We start from the raw sequence: 23,285 nt of genomic DNA, 5'->3' as shown, positions 1-23,285 counted from the left end.
TTGGGCCAGCTTTTTCCAAGCAAAACTAAATACAATCTTCAAATACATGTTCATTTGTTGTCATGAACAAAATGTTCAACTCAATATTAAATTCTTTGGAAAATCTTTGGATCCTTACAACCAAAGCAAGCGATTTGTGATTTTTTTTTTTTTTTTATTCAAATAAATCTCGAACCACAGAGCTTCGTGGTGCTGCTGTTAAACTAAATAACATTTATAGAATAATTATGAACTTAAATGAAACAATATCGCAACATTTCGACAAATAAATTATTTGATCTGTTTTTACATTTTAATTCAGGGCGATTTAGCCTACATTTAATTAGAGCGAGATGTTCACCCTTGCCTTGTCCTTTCCTCATTGGGAAGCGCTCACATCATAGCTAAACATGTTTGGGTAGATCCTCTGTACCTCTCGGTTTCAGATGAATTACATAATCAGATAACATTTATTAAATATTTAAAGTCCCTGTAAAGGCAATTCTAAAAAAAATGTCTAAACCCATTATAAATGTTAGAAATGTATTGCTAAAACATATTACAAAGACTGTGAACTGTGAAGTACTGAATTGTGGAGTTAGACCGTTAAACAGTTTTTCACCATTGCTATTTTCCGGATTTTTTGGGCGGGGCTAAAACGGGGCTCGATGACGCACTGGAGCCCCTGAGCTCGTGGACACGCCCCTACTTGATGACGCACTGAGGCTGGGCACTCCCCTAACAATAGAGCACATTCGCTTTAGTTCGCCGCTCAATCGTGAGTTACTGTCAGTACTATTAGTTACTACAGCCTACAGTTTGCTAGCTAGCTATGCCTTCGACACGGAAATGCGTAGGCTACCTCCTGGATGCGATCATGTACAAAACAGATCGGTGTCTTTATTTAAATTTCCTGAAAACGATCACATCAAGAAGAGGTGGATTAATTTTGTTGAAGAGCCAACCTTGATGGAGAGCTGAGGATCACCGCCAACACCCGCCTCTGTAGCGATCATTTTACACGGGATAGTTTTATAAACTTTCGTCGGAGACAACTGGGATTCACTGATAATCCGCTGTTACTGGTGAATGGAGCCGAACCGACTCTCTCCCGCCTCGGCCTTCATCTCCCCGTCCCGAAAGCAGTATCACCTAATATCACCGTCGGCAGCTTTCCCGCGAGTGGGCGTGGTTTCAGCGCAGCCAACGGACACGCCCCCACAGCGGACACGCCCCCAGCGTTTGAGAGCAGAGAATACTGCTCATTTTTTCAACATTTTGATAGCTTATTTTATGTACTTGCCGGCTTTTTTTATCATTCAAATTTGGCAGGGTGGCTAATAACACATTTTTCTGTGGTGTGACAAACTCAGAACACATACTTAATTTTGACTTTACAGGGACTTTAATAAATGTTATCTGATTATGTAATCCATAATAATTTAAAGGCTTTAGACATAGCCGATTTCTTTTCGTGACTGAGCTGAGGCAAGTGGCTTTCGGTTCATTTCTATGACGCGCAGGTCCCGGAGACAGAGACAACAGATAAACTTTTGTCGTTAACCTAATATGAATAAAAGTTTAGTTTTGAATGATGTAGGCTACTCTACTCTTATCTGTATGACCAAAAAATTACAGAGTAGCCTGTTTATTTTAGCTGTTATGAGAAAAATAAATCCAAATGAACGCGCCGCCGTGTTTGTCGAACACTAATTCAACATGCCAGAATAAAACCCGGCTTTAGAACAATGCATAACGCCACTCGGTTCCAAAACACTTAATTATAAACTTCAATATTTCATTCAAAATAATCTCAAAACGCTTTGTGACATTTTGAAAAGCCGTGCAAAGTTTTGGAGAGTGGGAATGCTGTATCTTCAATGCTTCAAGCTACAAACGCTGACACACAGAAGGCTGTGACATGGCTGGACAACACCATTCAGAGCTTGTCCGTGTATCGTGGTGCTTTTGACCAGGCAGAGATGACAGCACACAGACGCTCGCAGAAAAATGGGGATCTCAGACAACTTTTGAAAATGTGAGAGTCAGTAGAATAAAACGCCATTATGACGAGTTGTGTGAAGATGAGCGCCTGTCCAACGCAGAACGTTATTTCAGAGTCAACATTTTTAACGCTAATCTGGACACAGTAATCATCCAGCTCTCTCAAAGATTCGCATAAGAAGGTATGCAAGCAACCTCTGGCATGTTTGAGGCCCTACACCCCATGACAGCGATGGGGACTCGAGTTTGAGACTCGGACTCGCACACACAGTGACTTCAGATTCGACTTGAGACTCGTCCTCGAAAGACTTCAGACTCGACTCGGACTCGAGCTGCGGGACTCGTGAACAATGTTTATTTTTAAGAAACGTCTGATGAGCTCACTGTTATCCCCCTCCCTCCGTTACCTATAACCTGCCTACGTAACCACGTACTATGTGGCCTATTGCTGGCAGCGCGCGCGCGACCACACATGAGAGGATAACAAACAAAAATGTCGACTGCACCGGCCGCTGCTGTGCCATTCATCGTTAGCTTTGGGTTCAAAAACTTCAAACAAGACGCGCTCAAAAGAAGCGCTTAATGCAAAATATGCAGCATCACGATAAAAGATTCTGGCTCAACCACATCTATCAGACATCTGAAAATGCACCCTGATAGGTGAGTAAACATGTTTAGCTCAGCATTGACCATCTACCGTTAGCTTGCTTATTGCTTTAGCTACCTAACGTTACGGGAGGTTAACTCCGACTGTCTTCCTTATGAAATATAAATGAGCGTTTGTTTAATTGCCAAACTTGTGGTGGTCGATTAACGTAACGTTAATCATTTACGTGCCGCTGGCTGCCTGTTGTCTACAAACAGGTTACAGGATTATTGTCGATCATGTAACGTTACAGTTTCATTTAGTTATAACGTTACACGGGTTTGAGAGTCTGGGATGTGCTGACTTACAGTAGTTTATAAGCTATGATTAGGTTATGACGTGAGTCAAATGTGACGGGGGGACAACTTATTGAATAAACGAGCAGACACTTATTAGCTTGCTCTACGTTTATTTAAAATGAACACTTATAACCACAAGACACTTGAGACTTGACTTGGACTCTAGCTCAAAGACTTGAGACTTGACTTGGACTCTAGCTCAAAGACTTGAGACTTGACTTGGACTCTAGCTCAGAGACTTGACTTGGACTCTAGCTCAAAGACTTGAGACTTGACTTGGACTCTAGCTCAAAGACTTGAGACTTGACTTGGACTCTAGCTCAAAGACTTGAGACTTGACTTGGACTCTAGCTCAGAGACTTGAGACTTGACTTGGACTCTAGCTCAAAGACTTGAGACTTGACTTGGACTCTAGCTCAGAGACTTGAGACTTGACTTGGACTCTAGCTCAAAGACTTGAGACTTGACTTGGACTCTAGCTCAGAGACTTGAGACTTGACTTGGACTCTAGCTCAAAGACTTGAGACTTGACTTGGACTCTAGCTCAAAGACTTGTGAGCATCTCTGCCCGATGACTCTTCAGCTCGCAAGTGATGATGAGCTGTATGTCAAGGACCACTACAACAGGAACATAGGATTTACATTTCCTGCACAACTACTGTCATTCAGGGCCTGTTTTAGAGCAGAAATTGCTCAGCAGTCCTCAATCTACGAACTTGCCAAGATGTTGATTGTGGATCATCACTCCATAACATCCAGCTATGGCGAGGTGTACACTGCCCTGCTATAATTTTTGACATTACCTGTGTTATTATTTTTGACAGTGGCAGCAGCCGAGCGCTCCTTCTCCAAATTAAAACCTGAGGAGCAGCATGAGCCAGGAGAGGTTGAGTGGGCTGGCTATACTATGCATTGAGCGCACCAGAGCCTGTGAAATGGACATTAAGGACATTGTCGAAGATTTTGCTCAGCGAAAGGCTCATCGAACGCAACTCAAATAGGACACATGCTTTTTCAAAGGATTTGGTGTATCTTATGGGTTGCCTATAATTATTTCGGGCCCGGGGTCAGATCACCGCCGAGCACTTGTTTTTATTGTGTGTATGTTAGGGGTGTAACGGTACATGTATTCGTATTGAACCGTTTCGGTTCGAGGCTTCCGGTTCGGTACGCATACAAACCGAACGATTCCTTGGACCATTTTTTCCTGCCGACAAAATTCGCGCTGGCGCGATCACCACAACGTTGCGCAACATCAAATGGCAAGCGGAATGAAAGCGGAACGAAACTGCGCTACTCATTATATTGTGCTTCACGGGTCGTTTATCAGTTCGGACCAGCAACATCTGTGCAGCGCGAGCCGATCTCGATCAAGCGACACTGTTACAACACAGCGCTAAGAGATCCAGTAAAGAAAACATTTGAATTCGCCACTGAAGTAATAACATCGCTGCGAGATCTACTGAGAAGGATTCACATTTCTCCGTTATTACCGTAGATCTTTATTAGATCAAACAGCGCTGACGTGGAAACCAGGAGAAACATTGTGCCGTGAATGAACTAGTAATACTTTACGTCCACAGACCAGCAACATTCACCATGGATTTATAATAGTAACACTAACTGTAACCTTGGCTGGAATAGTGAAATACTTTCAAGTACTTCACACATCTTTTCCAGCACTTCAAAACTCAAATAATATATAAATAAATATATATTTAAATGTTATTTTTAATGTGATGACCAAAACATTATTTGTTCATCCTTCAAAGATGACCCCCATTATTAAACCTGAAAGTTTCAAGATGTAGTAAAACACAGTTATTAAAAAATATTTTTTCTTTTAACAAATGGGAAATTTCTCTGGCATTTCTTTCTTTTTGCTGTATCGAAAACGTACCGAACCATGACTTTAAAACCGAGGTACGTACCGAACCGTGATTTTTGTGTACCGTTACACCCCTAGTGTATGTGCTTGTGGGTATTAAATTGTGTGTGTGGGGCCCTATTTTAATATATATATTTATTTATATATATAAAATTTCCCACGCACAAATTCTGTGTTGTGTATTTTCTGGTAATCAAATGAAGACATAAAACATTAAATATATTTTAATCATATGAAATTAAACTTTCTTTTGTCAAACATATGAGCAGTGTGTGTGTGTGTGTGTGCTATATAACTTTAGGGCCCGTCGTAATAGCCTGCACTTACGAACTTACGAAGTTATGCCACTGATGGGATGACAGTCTTTTTTACCCTTCATATTAAGGTAAATTCAGTTAAGGCTAGCTAGTAGGTAAACTCTTAATCCCAGACTAAAATGCCTGATTGAGAAGCAACTTGCACTGATGTATCTTAAAATATGTCAGTGCTATTGTTTTGTCTCAAGATTTTTTTTCTAAGGCACGTTTATAAAAGCTACTTGAATGTACTATTTTAACTAAGGCTTAGGCCTACTCCTGGCTTAATCTAATCCATGTCAGTGAAACCAGAGCACAAACACTTCATAATAAGTACTTGTTGTAAATATATCTATTTAACTAAAGGTTGTTAGGCAATGTCACCAATTGCTAGGTAGGATAGCTTGAGAAAATTACCATTTTCTAAAACTATTTTAACTCACTGAATTGAGGTTGTTTTTTACTATATTACCCCAATCACATCCACACAAACAAAAACAAAAAAATAACAAACTATGTTTTATTTTAGTACATGATTGTAATTTTTAATGAATTCACTTACCATTAGATTTTTTGAAGGCTGTCTAAAAATAACGGACGCGCTCTGTCGTCGAAGGAGCGGAAGAAGCTGCATTTGGGCAGATAAAAACATAAAATTAGATAATTTTCCACCAATTAGAAAAACAACAATAAATAATACTAGATATTTTGTTTTGGCTATTTAAAATAGTTCTATGTATGCACAATTACCGTCGATTTCCGTCAGAATTTCAGCGAGAACGCAGCAATCCTGTCAGCGCGCGCATACGTTAACGCTACACTTGAAGTGAAGGGAGCGGGAAGAAACACCTCGAAACTACATTTGGCAAAAAACAAAAACAAACAAAAATAATTTATTCATCAACAAGTTCGGATAATTCATCCTGTTATGTTATGATAATTAAAAATTGATCAATTAATGCAAACGTACCATTTTACTTCTTGTCAGGCTCTCGTAAAACTGGACATCACACGTCACGCCTCGTCACCGCGCGAGAAAACTGAGGGGAGGGGGAGAGTATGGCAATCGTGGGCCACACTTTTGCTTGTCATCAAAGCTGGTGTCATTCTGCACTCAGCGGGAATTTTCTGCACATGACGTGAGTCTTATCGCCACAGATATTACAGGATGAACAACAACTGGAATATCTCTCTATCCAATTCCTCTGTGATAAATCGACCCATGCGGACTGAATGCACACAAATAATTGAAAATGTCAAAACAGCTCAACCAATGTAACCCAGTTATCTAAAGAAAATGTATTGATGTTTGCAATAAATTGTGTGTGCATATATATATTTCGACTTCTATAGGTCGTAGCCTACTAGCCTGTTATAATTTCGACTTTTGTTTTTATGTTTAATGACAAAGTAAAAATTATGAATTAGTATGTCATACGTTTCAATTTCAACATTTTAATGTCATAAATTATAATTTCGACTATTAGGCCATCATTTTATGGCTACTTTTTAATATTTAATATTTATAAACTGCGTGAGTTTGTGCACACACACACACACACACATAGCCTATGGTATATATATATATATATTTACTATTTATAAACTGCGTGAGTTTGTGCACACACACATATATATAGGCTATGTGTGTGTGTGTGTGTGTGTGTGTGTGTGCACAAACTCACGCAGTTTATAAATATTACATTTTAAAAAGTAGCCAAAGAATTATGGCCTAATAGTCGAAATTATAATTTATGACATTAAAATGTTGAAATTGAAACGTATGACATACTAATTCATAATTTTTACTTTGTCATTAAACATAAAAACAAAAGTCGAAATTATAACAGGCTAGTACGGCCTATAGAAGTCGAAATTATGACATATAGTCACACACAAAAAAGAAAAAGAAATTACGAGACTCAATATGTCATAATGCCGACGTTTTATCATAACTATGATTTAAAAGCATGTTTTTTTTCACGAGGCGAAAGGAAAATAAGGGTTTCAAGCTATTTTTTTGCAGTCAATGGTTTCAAGTGCGAACGCGCACTGACGCCCCCCACAGAAGCTCGGCGCGCGCGCAGGGATTTTATTACAGCTCACTGAACGTCACTTGACATCTGGATGTACTTTTCCCCTTCGTATGTGAATAATATAATCAAGAAAGCGAGATGTCTTCTTCTTCCACAGAGATGACGGCCACTACGAAGATCACTCCTGAGGCGCTCCAGGAACTCCTGCAATACTACAACCTTTCCCGGCAGGAATTCATCGATGCATACGACATCCAGCCGCTGGTTTACATCCCTGAACTCCCAGCCGGAGCTAAAACCACATTTGTGGTCGTGTACGTGGTTATTTTCGTGCTTGCGCTGGTTGGAAACAGTTTGGTGGTTTATATTGTGGCGCGTAAACGCGCGATGCGAACGGCGACCAACATCTTCATCTGTTCGCTGGCGGTCAGTGATCTTCTCATCACCTTCTTCTGTGTCCCGTTCACACTCCTGCAAAACATCTCCTCAGAGTGGCTGGGAGGTCAGAGAAATCATTTACAATCCATTTAATCACTTTAATTACTCATCATCAAACATGGCACGGCATGGAGATGCTAGTTGACGATTCTAGAAATCGTCAAACACTGACAACAAGTGATGCTATTCTTCATCTGACTGAAACTAGTTAAACATTTCATGTTGTTGTTCAGTTTATGAGCTCATATTAGCCTAATTAAAACATGTAGTGAATTACTTGTTAAAAGCATGTCACATAACAGCATTGGAGCAGGTGGGCATATAAAGCAGCATAAAACCATTTCAACCTAAAATGTCGATGTTTGCGTTTGTTATTTGTGAACATCAGACGTTATTATAGGTGGTATTTTATAATAATTTAAACGTTTGAAATTGTAACATCTTAAACTAATACACTAACAAATGATCTTATGTTAATTAAGAGGTTACATGGAATATTAGTATGTTTATGAAATCATTTGTCACTGCAGGATCATTTAAAATAAAGTACTGAATAGACCAATTTCCAGCCGACGTCACAGTTGCGTCACAGCGCTAGCTGGTGGCAGAACAAAGGGAAAACTGGAGGCGGCAAATACAAACCAGCACAGATTCGGCTACAAAAAGGATCTTAAATTATTCTTATTATTATTAAATGTCATCTTGTTGTGTTGTTGGGTGCAAGAATCAATGAAACATTAATATGCTTTATCTGCAATTTTTTATTTCTAGAAAATTTTCACCTCATTAAAATTGCACCGTAATGTCACTCTTTACATTGTCGTCTTCATGGCGCTGGCTCGGCAGAACTGCGGATCGTACACACACGTCTTGCACTTCACCATTCAGCACATAGTTATAGGCATCTAAAGATTTATATGCCCTCCGTTTCTCTATCAGGTAGGTGTAGAAGTCAGGCCACTCAACCGGAGGTAGCGTTAACGTTAATCCTGTCAGATCCTCAATGAGTGTACGGGTCAGCCAATCTGGTTCCGTCCGTTAAAATTAACTTTTGCAAAAAACAATCGTGGTCCTGGACAGTGAGTGACCTTGCACATTAAGATAAAATCGGATTTTCTCCAGTCATTGTTAAAAACAAGCTAACAAAACTTGCAGACTTTACGTTAGTGAAGCGGCCAGAGGGATCGTTCTGCCACCACCTAAGCTCCACCCACATAAAAACGTCACCATGTTTACCAACTGAAAATTGGTCTATAAAAAGGGGATTCAAATGGTGAAACATGAAACGTTAAATGTATGTAGGCTACTATATATATTTATATAAAGTTCATATAACCTAAAAACTTGATGCTGAGAAATATCACACACACCCGCACGCTCTCTCTCTCTCTCTCTCTCTCTCTCTCTCTCTCTCTCTCTCTCTCTCTCTCTCTCTCTTTATGGTGTATAAAGCCATACACAAAAAACAGTATCTTTGTGGTTCTTTCTTTTAAGTGAAAACCTCCTAAGATTTACCCAATTTCTACATATTATATGTTCAACAATCCTGTAAATGGAAGATGTCGCTTACAAAAAAGCACCACAAAGTACCAGATGATAATACTGTGTGTTTGTGTGTGGCGCACGATGGTATCCTATAAAGTACCTTGGTGTACTTCATGGTATTGGATGTAAATACCATGATTTATGAATATGGCATTCATTAAAAACCCTTAAGGTATCAGCATCGGACAGCGTTTCTATCTGGCGTGCTGCAGTGTTTTATAAAGCCAGTTCTCCTGTGGGGTTTCATTAAAGAGACGCTTCAGGTCTGAACATAGAGTGTGAATATGAGAAACTGAGAGCGAAGACAAACATTACCTTCTCTTATTTATTTTATCATCACTGGCTGCATTAAAACTTCAAGATGTAAACACTGTTTAACTGATATACATACACGCATACTAACAACTTTATGTAAATAAGCAACGACATGATCCGGTGACAACCAATGGGAGCGCAGACAATGAAGTTCACTTGATCTGTGTACAGTTGCACAGGCTTTGTTCATGCTAAATTTCTGTAGTTAATAATATATTGCACATTTGTGATTTATTATTCATCTACTCCACTTTCTCATAAAACTGTCAATCATGCAGCGTTGAATAAGCCAAGAGCTCAAAAGGTCATCACACCTGACCGAAGCGAACAATTGCTTTCGAGTTCCTCTCCCCCGCATTAGTTTACGTGTGAATGGAGGGGAATGGAGGTGAATGGAGTTAAATGGAGGTGAATGGAGTTGAATGGAGGTGAATGGAGTTGAATGGAAGTGAATGGAGTTAAATGGAGTTGAATGGAAGTGAATGGAGTTGAATGGAGTTAAATGGAGGTGAATGGAGTTGAATGGAATGGAGTTGAATGAAGTTGAAATCCAATGGAGTTGAATGGAGGGGAATGGAGTTGAATGGAGTTGATTGGAGTTAAATGGAGGTGAATAGAGTTGAATGGAGTTAAATGGAGGTGAATGGAGTTGAATGGAGGGGAATGGAGTTGAATGGAGGTGAACTCCAATGGAGTTGAATGGAGTTAAATGGAGGTGAATGGAGTTGAACTCCAATGGAGTTGATTGGAGGTGAATGGAGTTAAAAGGAGGTGAATGGAGTTAAATGGAGGTGAATGGAGTTGAATGGAGGTGAATGGAGGGGAATGGAGTTGAATGGAGTTAAAAGGAGGTGAATGGAGGGGAATGGAGTTGAATGGAGGTGTATGGAGTTGAATGGAGGTGAATGGAGTTGAATGGAGTTGAATGGAGTTGAAAGGAGGTGAATGGAGGTGAATGGAGTTGAATGGAGCACAAAGGAAGCCGAGGAATAAGAGTCTTATCTAGACAAAACATTGGCCATATAGACATTTATATACTTTTTAACCACAAATGCTCGTCTTGCACCAGCTCTGCAATGCGTAATCAAGTTGAAAGGTCAATGTTTAGAAATATAAAGTTTTTTTTTTTTTTTTGAAAATGACCGATGGTTTGGTTAGATAAGACTCTTATTCCTCGGCTGGGATCGTGTCGAGACTTTGAAGCTGCACTGAAACTCACATTTGGACCTTCAACCCGTGAAATGGACATTAAGTGCTTTAACCCTCCATAAATTGTATAAAAAAATATCAGCCATCTGTAGCCACTTCAATAAATTGTGCTTCAGCCTTTCACAGTGTGTGTTTTTTGTTTTTGTGTGTGTTGTGTGTGTTGTGTGTGTTGTGTGTGTTGTATGTGCAGGTGTTCTAGTATGTAAGACCGTTCCTTTTGTGCAAACCACTGCCGTCGTAACCGGCATCCTCACCATGACCTGCATCGCCATCGAGAGATACCAGGGCATCGTCTATCCGCTCAAAATGAAGAGGCAGTACACACCCAAACGAGCCTACAAAATGTTAGGTAAGGTCAAACACACACACACACTCGACTGTTTACTTTCTTATTCAAATAAACGTGCTCAAAAAGCCCTAAAAATCTGATTTGACTCCACCTACGCTCTTAACACACATTCCTGGTGTTACAGTGCAACTTAAAAAAAAATAAAGTTATTTATACCCTTGTACTTAAACGTCACATTAGTAGGCAGCTCACGAGTTTGTGTCTCTAACAAGTCCTGTGGATCAGTGTGATGTAAATCCCATCAGTCACTGCAGTGTGTCGGGATTTCTAGAGACTGGAGAACATCATTATATCCACAAACCGCTGTGCTCTCTAATGTGAGGGTTTATATTTGGAGGTCTGTGGACTGTTCTAAAACTACTAAAAAAAAGTATTCCACAAAATGTCCAAAAAACGTCCCAAAATGTGCTAAATAGATTGCGACTGTTCTCACCCACTTCTCAATTCCAAAAGTATTTTCCCATATATTTTTTTCCATAGGTATTTAAAAAACAACAACAACAACAACAACACACGAACCAAACCAATCAGCTGCCAGGTGAACACAAACTCTTGAAACAGTTAACCCAGGGCCTGGGTCACTCTAAACCCTGGGTAAACTGATTCCTGGGTTATTTTGATTCACTTTTCTCACACGCAACACTTGATCCATTAATACTAACACTTTCTTTTCTCTCCTCTTCTAGTCTATATCTATTTATTTTTTAAATATATTTACTGCGTTAGACTAACCTGGGAAGGTCACAGCACTTGCATATTGTTGTCCTGTTGTTAGTTTGACTGCATCTATTGCTCTCCTCATTAAGTCGCTTTGGATACAAATGTACATGGTTTAAATGAGGAAGGTTTTTTTTTTCAGTTTATATTGTAGTAAATTTGGGCTCATTAAAATGCTGTAATGTCATGTGAATACCCTGTGAGGCATTATTATTGTCAATGTATCCATGTAATTTATTGTTTTTCTGTGTTATTGTGTCTTGTTTTTGAGCATGTGTGGCTCAGGTTGTTATTTACAATCAGTGATTGAAAGGACCCTCTTGAAAATGAGATGGTACATCTCAAGGGGCTATCCAGAATAAAAGAATAAAAGCGTCTACTAAATGATTAAATGTAGCCTTTACCAGACGTTAACAGTTAATCCTGGGTGTTCATAAGATGATGTTTCACACGGTTCATTCCTAAACCCTGGATAATGTCCTAATTTGCAGCGTCACTGATTGGACAAACGCCGCACACAATATGTTTTTGCAAAGGCTCTAAAACTGCACATCCTCATCAGTCTCTCCAATTTTTTCTGTCACTGTTTGACATTTTCTCCCTCAAACGCTGGAACTACTGACTGTTTATACACCGTTTCCGTGACTGTCCAAAGCACGTGATTATGAGGCACACGATTCTCAGTCTGTCGTTACTAGCATCTAGCATCATTTTACATTGTATAAGTTTGCCGTTTAACGGTGCAAAAGCGGAACGACGACAACCCGGGTTTAAGCGCTGTGTGAAAAGCCTTAAACATGACTACATTTGAAGCAAAAAAAAAAAAGTATTTAAAAATCGGACAAAAAGTACAAGACTAAACTTAAAGGGATAGTTTACTTTGAAATACATTTTTGGTATGTTTTAGCTTACCTCAAGGGCATCCAAGATGTAGGTGTCTTTGTTTCCGCAGTAGTTTCAATTTTGATATTTTTAGGTCAAACCGTTCTTGTCTGTCAGTCATATAATGCAGGTCTATGGTCTCCACCTCAAAGAGCATGACCAGAGAAGTCCAAATTAAACATGATTTAATGACTCGTAAATGTAAGCACACATTGATGGCCTAAGACACGAAACGAGCGGTTTGTGTGAGAAAACGAACAGTATTTATATCGTTTTTACCTCTTGTAAACACAGCCACGTCCAAGTGATCTGAGGGCGCGGGCGCGTCGGTCTGCGCAAGCGCTGGAAGTGATTTCTCTGAAAAAATTCTGTTGGTATATCGAAATCGTCTTCCATTGCGATTTCCTTTATATGTTTAGATCTTCACAGTGAAAGGTAACATTTCCGAAATCTCTGTTTAAACAATGAGTGACGTACACGCGCGAGAGATCACTTCCGGCGCTTGTGCAGACCGAAGCGCCGGCGCCCTCAGATCACTTGGACGTGGCTGTGGTTACAAGAGGTAAAAACGATATAAATACTGTTCGTTTTCTCACACAAACCGCTCGTTTCGTGTCTTAGGCCATCAATGTGTACTTACATTTACGAGTCATTAAATCATGTTTAATTTGGACTTCTCTGGTCATGCTCTTTGAGGTGGTGACCATAGACCTGCATTATATGACTGACAGACAAGAACGGTTTGACCTAAACAATATCAAAATTGAAACTACTGCGGAAACAAAGACACCTACATCTTGGATGCCCTTGAGGTAAGCTAAAACATACCAAAAATTAATTTCAAAGTGAACTATCCCTTTAACAGCTCTAATGAAAGAAAGAACTACAAATTTCACGAAGCATTGCGAATCTAATTAAGAGATTTTCTTCGCAGAATCATGGGTAATGTAGTTTTCCACCAGGAATTCTACCGTTAAAGTAGCCTGGGAAAACCCAGACAACTTCCGGCAAATTTAGATTTGCTCTGAAAGTTAGTCTGGCAAAGAGCTCATTCAAGCCCATTTCCAATCCGCCGAAATCACGGCACCAATCAGAAGCGTTGGAGCGGGCTTTACACGATGACGACAGCGCTGGGATTTTAAAGCAGATTTTGTAGCCTACATTACAAAGATGGATGCCGCCGTCGAACATCACTCGTTCCAATCAGCGATCGCGTCTGTTTTAAGCGATTTGAACGTTTCCTTTTTGTTAAAAACCGAGCAAAGAACAACACTCGGAGATGTTTCTCCGCCGCTCTGCATACGTCATCTCCTTCATCGCTCTGATTGGGTTTAGGTCTATCCGCGACGTCCGTTGGTGACGCCCCTCTGGAAATGATTTGTCTATGACGCTTTGCCAGACCATAACTCAGTTACAACTGAGAATGCTCTGGTTTTAACCAGGCTACCATTGAAAGATGATTACTTAATAAATTACAATAATAACTAAATACCATCAACTCACAGTAGGCCTGTTATCATTAAAAAGCAATTCCCCAATGGAGAATAACTGCATAAAACAAAACGTCGTTAAATAAATGCAATCTCTCCCTGTTGGGAAATACAGACACAATGAAAACTAGCTTTTCATTTGCATGTGCAAATATGAGCGGTTCCCTCGAGGGCTTTTCTCTGCTAGATTGGGGTTTATGCAGCTGTTCTTCATTAGCATGACGGGCTCATGGGGGAGAGTCCATTAATATCCAGGTTTATATGCATATGCAGGGCTGGTGTGGATCGCTGCTGTCATGGTGGGATCGCCGATGCTGTTTGTGCAGCACTTAGAGGTGAGTGACTGATAAAAGACACACATTAAATCGTTTAATAGAAATCACTGCAAGTTAATCACTGTTAACTGAGAACATTTAACAAGCACAAGGTTAATTGCTTTGACACACGTGAAAATGTCCGACAACAGATCAAACACGCAGATGAATCGGCCAACAGAGGTTCGCTCGAGACGAGTGCGGTTCATTTATCGCAGAAGGTCAAGCGTTATTCATTGATTTATTTGCATTCACAGTCAACATGTTCCCACTCATATTACTTCTGTAATGTGATGCGTTTACAAATGAAACGGAAAAGCAGCAATGCAAATATCTTGCTTTACCTTCAAAATGGCTTTTATTCGGCAAAATAAGCTTGATTTTATCCACTGGATTTTGATTGTAACACTTTAAATCGAAGCCTTTATGTATAATGCATTAAATAAGCATTCATAAAGTACATTGTTTTCATAAATAATTCAAAATGCATTATAATATTTGCAGAGTATATCTGAAATTGGTTGTTTGTTTTAATGCATTTTACTTTCTAAAGGTGTAACAATGAGTAGATGAGTATTATAATGTATTATAACTGTGGTTACCATTATTCATGAGATCATACAGTGCATTATAAAGCATAATTAATGACAAAAGTCATACTCACCCTTGTGTCCTTCAAAGCTGTAGGCTGATGATGTGCAAATGTTTTTGAAGAACCTTAATGCCACTTTTTTTATTTAACGATGTCATGAATACATGAAAGTTTCATATAGCATCGTAACAGAAGTCTAAGAGTAGCAGTAAAACAATTGCATTATAAAGAAGCTGAAAATGAGCAAATTCCAGATTTTAAGTTTCTGAAGTTAAACCTTTGTGGTTTGAAACTGAATTTACGGTGCTGTAATCGATTCCAGACGTTTTGCTAATTCCAACAGACTGAATTACAGTTTACATGCCTTCAAACACACACACACACACTCCAAAAATATCTAAACGTTTACAAAGATTGACATTCAGAGAGCATTTCTGATTGGCTAAGATGACACATTTCAGACAGTAGGGAGATTTCATGCATGCTACTCTAAAATAAATAGCTTACAGCTCTTTTAAAAGTCATGCATGCTTTGTATGAATACCAATTAGGTTTCCTCTCTTATCTGTGTTCCTCAGGTGAAGTATGACTTCTTGTACGACCACCATCACGTGTGCTGTCATGAGCGCTGGCATTCGCTGGTGCACCGTCAGGTTTACACCACCTTCATGATGGTGGCGCTGTTCCTGCTGCCGCTCGCCGCCATGCTCTTCCTCTACAGTCGCATCGGCATCGAGCTCTGGATCCGCAAGCGTGTGGGGGACTCTTCCGTCCTCAGCACCATGAACCACAGAGAGATCAACAAAATCTCCAGGTACACTGAGAAAAAATCAACATGAATGAATGAGGCATTTATATAGCGCTTTCATATGTACTAACATGTTCCCAACCTAGTTTACTTCCATAATATGATGCATTTACAAATGAAACAGAAAAATGACAACAAACAACTCATTTTAACCAATAGCATTACATGTTTCCTTGGGGTCATATAATGCCATTTTTGTACAAGTTAATATGATTCTTTAGGGTCTAAATGAAAACTTTGTAATATACTTGTATTAAAAATTCTCATTAGTATTTTAAGAAAACACTAATTTTACCTGGTCAAAATCAGCTCTGTTTTCAGCACGCCGTTTCAGTGCATATGCCTTTAAATAATAAACCCCGCCCCTCTATTCTGCGGGCGTTTAGACACAGCGCACGTAAAGTGTCACACTGTGAAATGGCTCGATTTGAGACAGGGGAATACATATAAGGAGATTAAAACAAAACCACTGGATGGATTTTTATCATTAAAGCTGCTGTAGGTAACTTTTGAAAAAATGTATTTGCTAAAACTGTCATTATGTCCTGACAGTAGAATATGAGACAGATAATCTGTGTAAAAATCAAGCTCCTCTGGCTCCTCCCAGTGGTCCTATTGCCATTTGCAGAAATACACGCTCCCGGTCAGAAACAACCAATCAGAGCCAGGAGGAATGTCTTAGCAGTGTCAGTCACGCTCGTGTACGCGCTGATCACACCCCTCTCTTGCACAGCGCGAGCCGTCGTTCAAACTCAAGATTGCCGGCGTGCTGCAGCTGTGCTTATGACGGAGAAACAACCTAAACTGCTTATTCTCGAGTGACACCTGCTCATAAAACAAAGAGGTAAAAGGAAAAAGACTGATGACGATAAACAAGCGAAAAAGAAAGAATTACACAGAGCCCATTGACTCGGTGCCAAAACTCTAGCCCATAACATGTAGATGAAATGTCACGCACTCTGCTAAGCAACAATTGAAACCTGCTAATTCACTGGCTTGTCATGTTGCTGAAATAATGTACTAGCACACCTTATCTAGCATTATATATCGCTAGAATAATTACTAACATACTGTAACGTTAGTTACCGTTATATAACGTTATCTTACTAGCTATTTATAACTTATAGAAAGAGTGCAACGTTCTAAAGTTACATGTAGGCTATTGCAAAATACATAATGATTTGAGGACCAAGTTTGTAGTCAAAGTATGGGCAGGCCATAGTCAATGTAAAGCATATTGTTGACGTTTAGTCCCTATTAGTGAATGTGCCATATAACTTTTTATCCGCTGTTATCGGTGGCCCTGTTTACTAGCCTGCGCGTTCACGACGGCTCCGCTGTGGAGGACGAGCTGTGGAGGGAGGGCTGTAGCGCAGCAGAGAGCAAGGGGGCGGGACCTGGAAGTTGTGCTTGTTCAAATTTTCAGGCTAAGTCAACGTTTTCTCAAAACTCCCTACTGCAGCTTTAAATGATGGTTGTGTACAGGCACTGCCAACACACCTTTCAGTACAATCAACTTGTAAAAGTGCATGACCCCTTTAAATCAAAATCCAGTGGATAAAAATCAAGCTTGTTTTTCTGATTATGGAAACACTTTACTTGAAGCCTTTATGCATAATGCATATTCATAATGCACGTTGTTATGCATTATATCTACACTGTGATTACAGTAACTTTCCTTTTTCTGCTGTTCAAACAGGAAGAAGAAACGTGCCGTCAAAATGATGATCACTATCGTGCTGCTGTTCACCGTCTGCTGGGCACCGTTTCACATCGTGCACATGCTGTTCGAGTACAGTAAGTGTGTCATGTCAATGCGCTCGAGTAAATGTCTCTGTCCGGATACAATCCTCTCACAGCAGCTCCGTGAGGATAAACTGAACTGAAGTAGTGCGATTACACAAAGTAGTTCATTACTTCCCAGAGGCTGAAGAACCCACAATCACTGTTAACTGATCACTAGACTCGTGCCACCCACAGGGCGCAGGGTTAAAGGTCAAATATCTCCACTCTATTTGATTGCATGCGTCTCGCTACTCGATCGGAACAACACTACACGAATATAAGTTCAGATGTCCCTGAAAATATGCTCTGGGTAACTACAGATAGGCGGCTTAAATCAGGCACGTCCAGATGGTTTTAGTGACAAGCAATTTTTCGGATCTACAAATAGTGTTTAACACATTTAGTTTGGGACGGACAGTGTGAAGCTCTATGGATGCGATTACTACAGACCTGCAAACTCACAAGAGGTGGGAAAGGTGACATGTTCACGGAGTAAATAGTTGCATCGTCCCGCAGGAGAACATTTTTGTGGTTTGAACATGTAAGCATTGTGGTGCACTCAAATGAAGGATATTAGGATATCAATATAAAGGATATTTATTGAGATGAGGGCTGGGTAATGGGACAAATTTCTCAATTGAATTAGATTTCGATTCACAAGATTGCGATTTTGATTGAATATTTATTAATTTGGGGCCTATCAGGTACAGTAAATTAGCCTGGCTCCGCCCTCCTACGCACTTCCGCTCAATTTTATTTTCCTTCAGTACTACGTCTGGGATTGTGCTGTAGACTTTGGTTTCCAGAAATAATTTTTTTACCGGTCCAATCAGCGAACAGAGGGAGTGGCTGAGAACGATGACGTTGATGTAGCGCGTCAGTTTGAGTTGGAGTTCAGTAATGGCAGCGGAGAAAGACGTGAGAAAATCTATTCGGTCCGTTGTTGCAAAACTGCCGAATATCCAGAAGTTAAAGCCGGAGCAAGATCAATGTTTGCTAAGTGTTGTTGGTGGCCATGATGTTGTGGCCCTCCTCCCCACGGGGTTCGGGAAAAGTTTAATTTTCCAGCTCACTCCGCTAGTGGTGAATGAGTTAGCTAAGGCGAACGATAGGATGCAAAGCCGATAGTTGTTGTCGTCTCCTCTTGTTGCACTAATGGAGGACCAAGTGAGGGAGGCAGAAAGGTTAGGAGTTGGTGCTGGGCAGCTCGGCGTGCACGATGATCACTGTACAGCATTTGCGCCAGATCCGAAACGACCGCAGCGGCGTATTGTTAATGATTACACCCAGCTTCGACAGTTGACTGAATACATCACTGTCCTTAGTGTCAAATATACATTTAGAATTGTTCCTTGAACTCTTAAATTCGATGAACAAAACATGCAGCTCTCGTTGACAGACATCTTATTCTAAACATAATCCTCTGATCATTCGGACTTGTTTTTTTTTATTGCTTAAAACAATACACAAGTAATAACAGAAAACATAATACAAAAACAAACAAAAAATAATAATAAAAACAAAACAAAAATAAAACAGTAGGGGGATAATATAAAATAAACATGAACAAGTTAAGAGAATTACATGACACTGAAAAAAGGAAAATAATTACAAACAGATAATGTTTTTAAGGCTTTTTTTGTTCTCAGACAACTTAATTGAAAAGAGGTATTTTTTAAATTCTTTCACAAATATAAGAAAGAGAGGTTTAGCATTTAGATATTTAGATTTATGAATATGGAATTCGGACTTGTTGTTTCCAGCCGGTTACGGCGCATGACATACGTCACGACCACACGTTAGCGATTGGCTATGGCAGATCCTGAGTGACGCTGGGCAGATCCAATAGTTTTGAACTTTAACAGAGAACCCGCCTACAAGGAAGTAAACGTTTCTCAATGGAGCGAGGCCAGACTCTCTGTACAAATGAAATGTACGAGAGTCTGGTAGAACCAGGCTAACAGTAAATGGCAAATTTCCTAAAAAAAAAACAAATTCTCTCAACAAATGCTGTAAAGTATACATGAAACCACAGTTGTTACATCATTATAATATTAAAGGTTAAAATTAATTGATTTGTAGAGTACTTAAATTATGGAGTGTCTATTTACACTAACCCCGCCCACTAACGTCTGATTGGTCCAGACAAAATGACAAAAGACGCTGACACATACAGTATCAGATCGGAAAGGCATTATTTTCAATAAGAAAATATTCGAAAAGTGGAAATAAAGTGTCTAACGTGTTTAATAATAGGGTGTTTAGCGGTTAGGGTTAGCTTTATTTTCCCAATAAGGCGTCATCCACTTAATAATTTTAATAAATACAATAATTTACAATGTTATTATTGAATACCGTTTAATGTACAACAACACTGATGTGTAGATAGTATCTGCAACTATAAGTATAAATAGCATCTAACTACTATTTACACCTATTTTATAGAAAATAATGCTATTTTACAGTGTAAATAGAATCTAGTTGCCATTTATACAGTATAAATAATAGTCGCTGCCTGCAAATTACATACGTTTTTATAATAACGTTATAATAAATTATTATTATGTTTCTACTCGTTTTTTTTTATATTGAGATTTAAATGGTGGCTGTCATAAAACGCATTTATTCAAACATACATTTAATATTGAAGAACAGGATGAGTAAAAATACAATTAATATGCAATATAGTGCATATATTTACTAATAAAACATAAATACATAAAACATCAATAGCTATAAATAACTATTTTAAAAAATAGTGACAAAACAGAATAAGAATATTTGACTGTAAAATAAAAAAAAGTTATGAAAACATAATATAGTATTAGCAATCATAATTTTATTTTACATTACAACCATAAAATTACAATACGAATATTTATGACTGTTTTAATTTCTTCATTTTCAAATGTTAAACCATGAATGTTGACATAAATCTGCAGGGACCGAGTCCTTAAAGCGTTTCTTTCCCGAACACTGGACAGCAAATCCACCTTAAAAGCAACAATTAGTGCAACTTTACAGAGAAAGTAATAAACATCTGATCAAACACAGGCTTTTAAAGTCTCCTGTCTAAGAGGATTGTATTATAAGCGTCTGATGTTACTGTAAACACCCAGATTTTACAAACTGAGCAACAGGTTTAAGTATTTATTACTTCACTGAGCTCATTGTTTCTGCCTTAAATTACATTGTTTAAATACGTTTTTCACTAACTGTGATTTGTATATGTACATTTCTGAAATGCATAACTTAGACACTTACCTCTGATAACAGATCACTGTAAATTGTAATGTGGACTCATAGATTTTCTGTAAAGCTGCTTTGAAACGGTGTGTATTGTGAAAAGCTGTCCAATATGAGCTGTCAGCATTAAATCAAAATACCTGTGCGTTCTTCATTCAGACGACCTGGAGAAGAACTACGACGAGGTCACGGTGAACATGATCATCGCTGTGGTCCAGGCCATCGGCTTCTCCAACTCCTTCAACAACCCCATCGTCTACGCCTTCATGAACGAGAACTTCAAGAAGAGTTGCGTCTCCACGCTGTCCTCTTACCTGAGGCGTCCCGGCCACCAGGGCGGCGCTGTAGAGCGGCCCAATCTCAGCGTGCACTTCTCCAAACACCTCAAAACTGAGGCCTTCAGCAGCAACACCACCAGCGGGAACACAGGAGCCCTGCACGCGCACCAGAACCGAGTGTTGAGCTCTTCACACGGAGATCTGGAGATCTCGACAGCGTTCGCGGAGCAGAGAGACAAAACCGCTACATCCCAGCTGCCTTCCAGCAGCTCCTGCGTGACATAACCAGAGGATCTCTCAGACATTGAGGTGTTCTTGGCAAGAAAAACCAGCCTTTGAGATAATCTCAGTACTGCTGTCGGATGAGTTCGGGATTTCAAATCCATGATTGGAGACGCAGACAGAGAAAAAGACGCCCGAGCGCTAGCGCTAGTTAGCGTGTAGCACAACAGACTGACCTCACTTAAAGGATCAGTTCACTTCAGAATTAAAATTCCCTGATAATTTACTCGCCTCCACGTCATCCGATATATTCATGTCTGTCTTTCTTCAGTCGAAAAGAAATGAGGAAAACATTCCAGGATTGTCCTCCATATAGTGACTTCAATGGGGTCCAACGGTTTCAGTGCAGCTTCAAAGTCTCGACACGATCCCAGCCGAGGAGTAAGAGTCTGATCTAACGAAACGATTGGTCATTTTCTAAAAATAATAACATTTATATACTTTTTCACCACTAATGCTAGTCTTACACTAGCTGTGATGCGACACACATTACATAATCACGTTGAAAGGTCACGCGTGCTCCGGTTTAAAAATGTAGGGCGAAAAACTCCATCTCATTTTCTCCTCCAACTTCAAAATCATCAGACATCATTGTTTTACCTTTTATTTATTCATTTAATTTTTTGTTGTTGCACGTTCGCTTTGTAAACACTAGGTCTGTACTTCCACCTACGTCCCGCTTGACCTTTCAACATGATTATGTATTGTGTGTCGCATTACAGCTAGTGTAAGACGAGCATTAGTGGTGAAAAAGTATATAAATGTTATTATTTTTAGAAAATGACCAATCGTTTCGTTAGATCAGACTCTTACTCCTCGGCTGGGATCGTGTCGAGACTTTGAAGCTGCACTGAAACCGTTGGACCCCATTGAAGTCACTATATGGAGGAAAATCCTGGAATGTTTTCCTCATTTCTTTTCGAGTGAAGAAAGACAGACATGAATATATCGGATGACGTGGAGGCGAGTAAATGATCAGGAATTATTATGAAGTGAAAGACCAGCATCCTCTCAGTATTTACTCACCATCATGTCCTTCCAAACCCAGATGCTATTTTTCTGTGAGAATTTTTGAAGAATCTTTAGCTTCATAAAACAACAGTTCACAGCGATCGCATCAGTCAAACTGCAATAATAACAGAAGCACAGGGTCTAAACGGACATGGTGATGGGGGAAATATTTCAGGGAGGAAGTGTGATATTTCAGTGCTTTCTCGGGGATCACAGTGTTATTTTAGTATCAACAGCCATGTTCCCATCCAAAGTAGTGAATTTAACTTGCATTAAACATTTGTGAATAAGTCGAAGAGAACAAAATCGTCACTTCCTGATGAACTGGTGCCAAATATCACCAAAGATGGAAGTTTCTGCAGGAGAAGCTGTGGGCGTTTTTTAATCACCGTGATTTTGCCAAGTAAGACATGTTCCTGGATCAACATTCCTGTCCCAAAATGTAGTCCTTACCCAATCCCTACCCCTAAACCTAACCCTACCCATAACTTTTCCCTAAAATCAGAGGGTAATGAAAGGTGAACAGCACTGATGTTTAAGTACTTCACCCTGGTTCTAAGCCTAAACTTGACACAAACTGTAAACTTGTCCCTCAAATCTGATTGGTTGATTGGAAAGTTGTTCCAGGATCAACAAAGATGTTGATCCAGGATTATGTGGTACTTGGTGAAATCACGTTCACAGTGTTTTCACATATATAATGACTTTTTGATGCGCATTGAGGAATTTATTCGGTAAATGTGTTTCCATCATAATTTATGCGCATGTTTACTAAATCTAGCGTGCGTTATTTTATATGCCTTTAAAGAATTAATGCACATTTTGGTGTTTTTTTTATGCGATATCCCAAAATGTCCATAAAAAAGGGGGGTGGAA

General features: G+C 39.4%; 1 protein-coding gene across 1 annotated transcript; it reads left to right on the top strand.

Annotated features, from left to right (window-relative positions):
- The first annotated feature begins 7,168 nt into the window (after window positions 1-7,168).
- On the top strand, window positions 7,169-21,651 carry qrfprb (pyroglutamylated RFamide peptide receptor b). Its single transcript, XM_056241805.1, has 6 exons — window positions 7,169-7,650; window positions 10,846-11,004; window positions 14,367-14,428; window positions 15,578-15,813; window positions 17,507-17,604; window positions 20,998-21,651. The coding sequence occupies exons 1-6, from the start codon at window positions 7,287-7,289 to the stop codon at window positions 21,399-21,401; spliced, it is 1,323 nt and encodes a 440-aa protein (XP_056097780.1). The 5' UTR covers window positions 7,169-7,286; the 3' UTR covers window positions 21,402-21,651.
- Window positions 21,652-23,285: the final 1,634 nt, after the last annotated feature.

This window comes from Rhinichthys klamathensis, unplaced genomic scaffold (assembly GCF_029890125.1).
Source record: "Rhinichthys klamathensis goyatoka isolate OS25496 unplaced genomic scaffold, OSU_Roscu_1.1 h1tg000677l_1, whole genome shotgun sequence".
In the NCBI taxonomy this organism is placed as follows: Eukaryota; Metazoa; Chordata; class Actinopteri; order Cypriniformes; family Leuciscidae; genus Rhinichthys; species Rhinichthys klamathensis.
The sequence above is the reverse complement of the archived record's forward strand: the minus strand, read 5'-3'. Positions and strand labels throughout refer to the sequence as shown.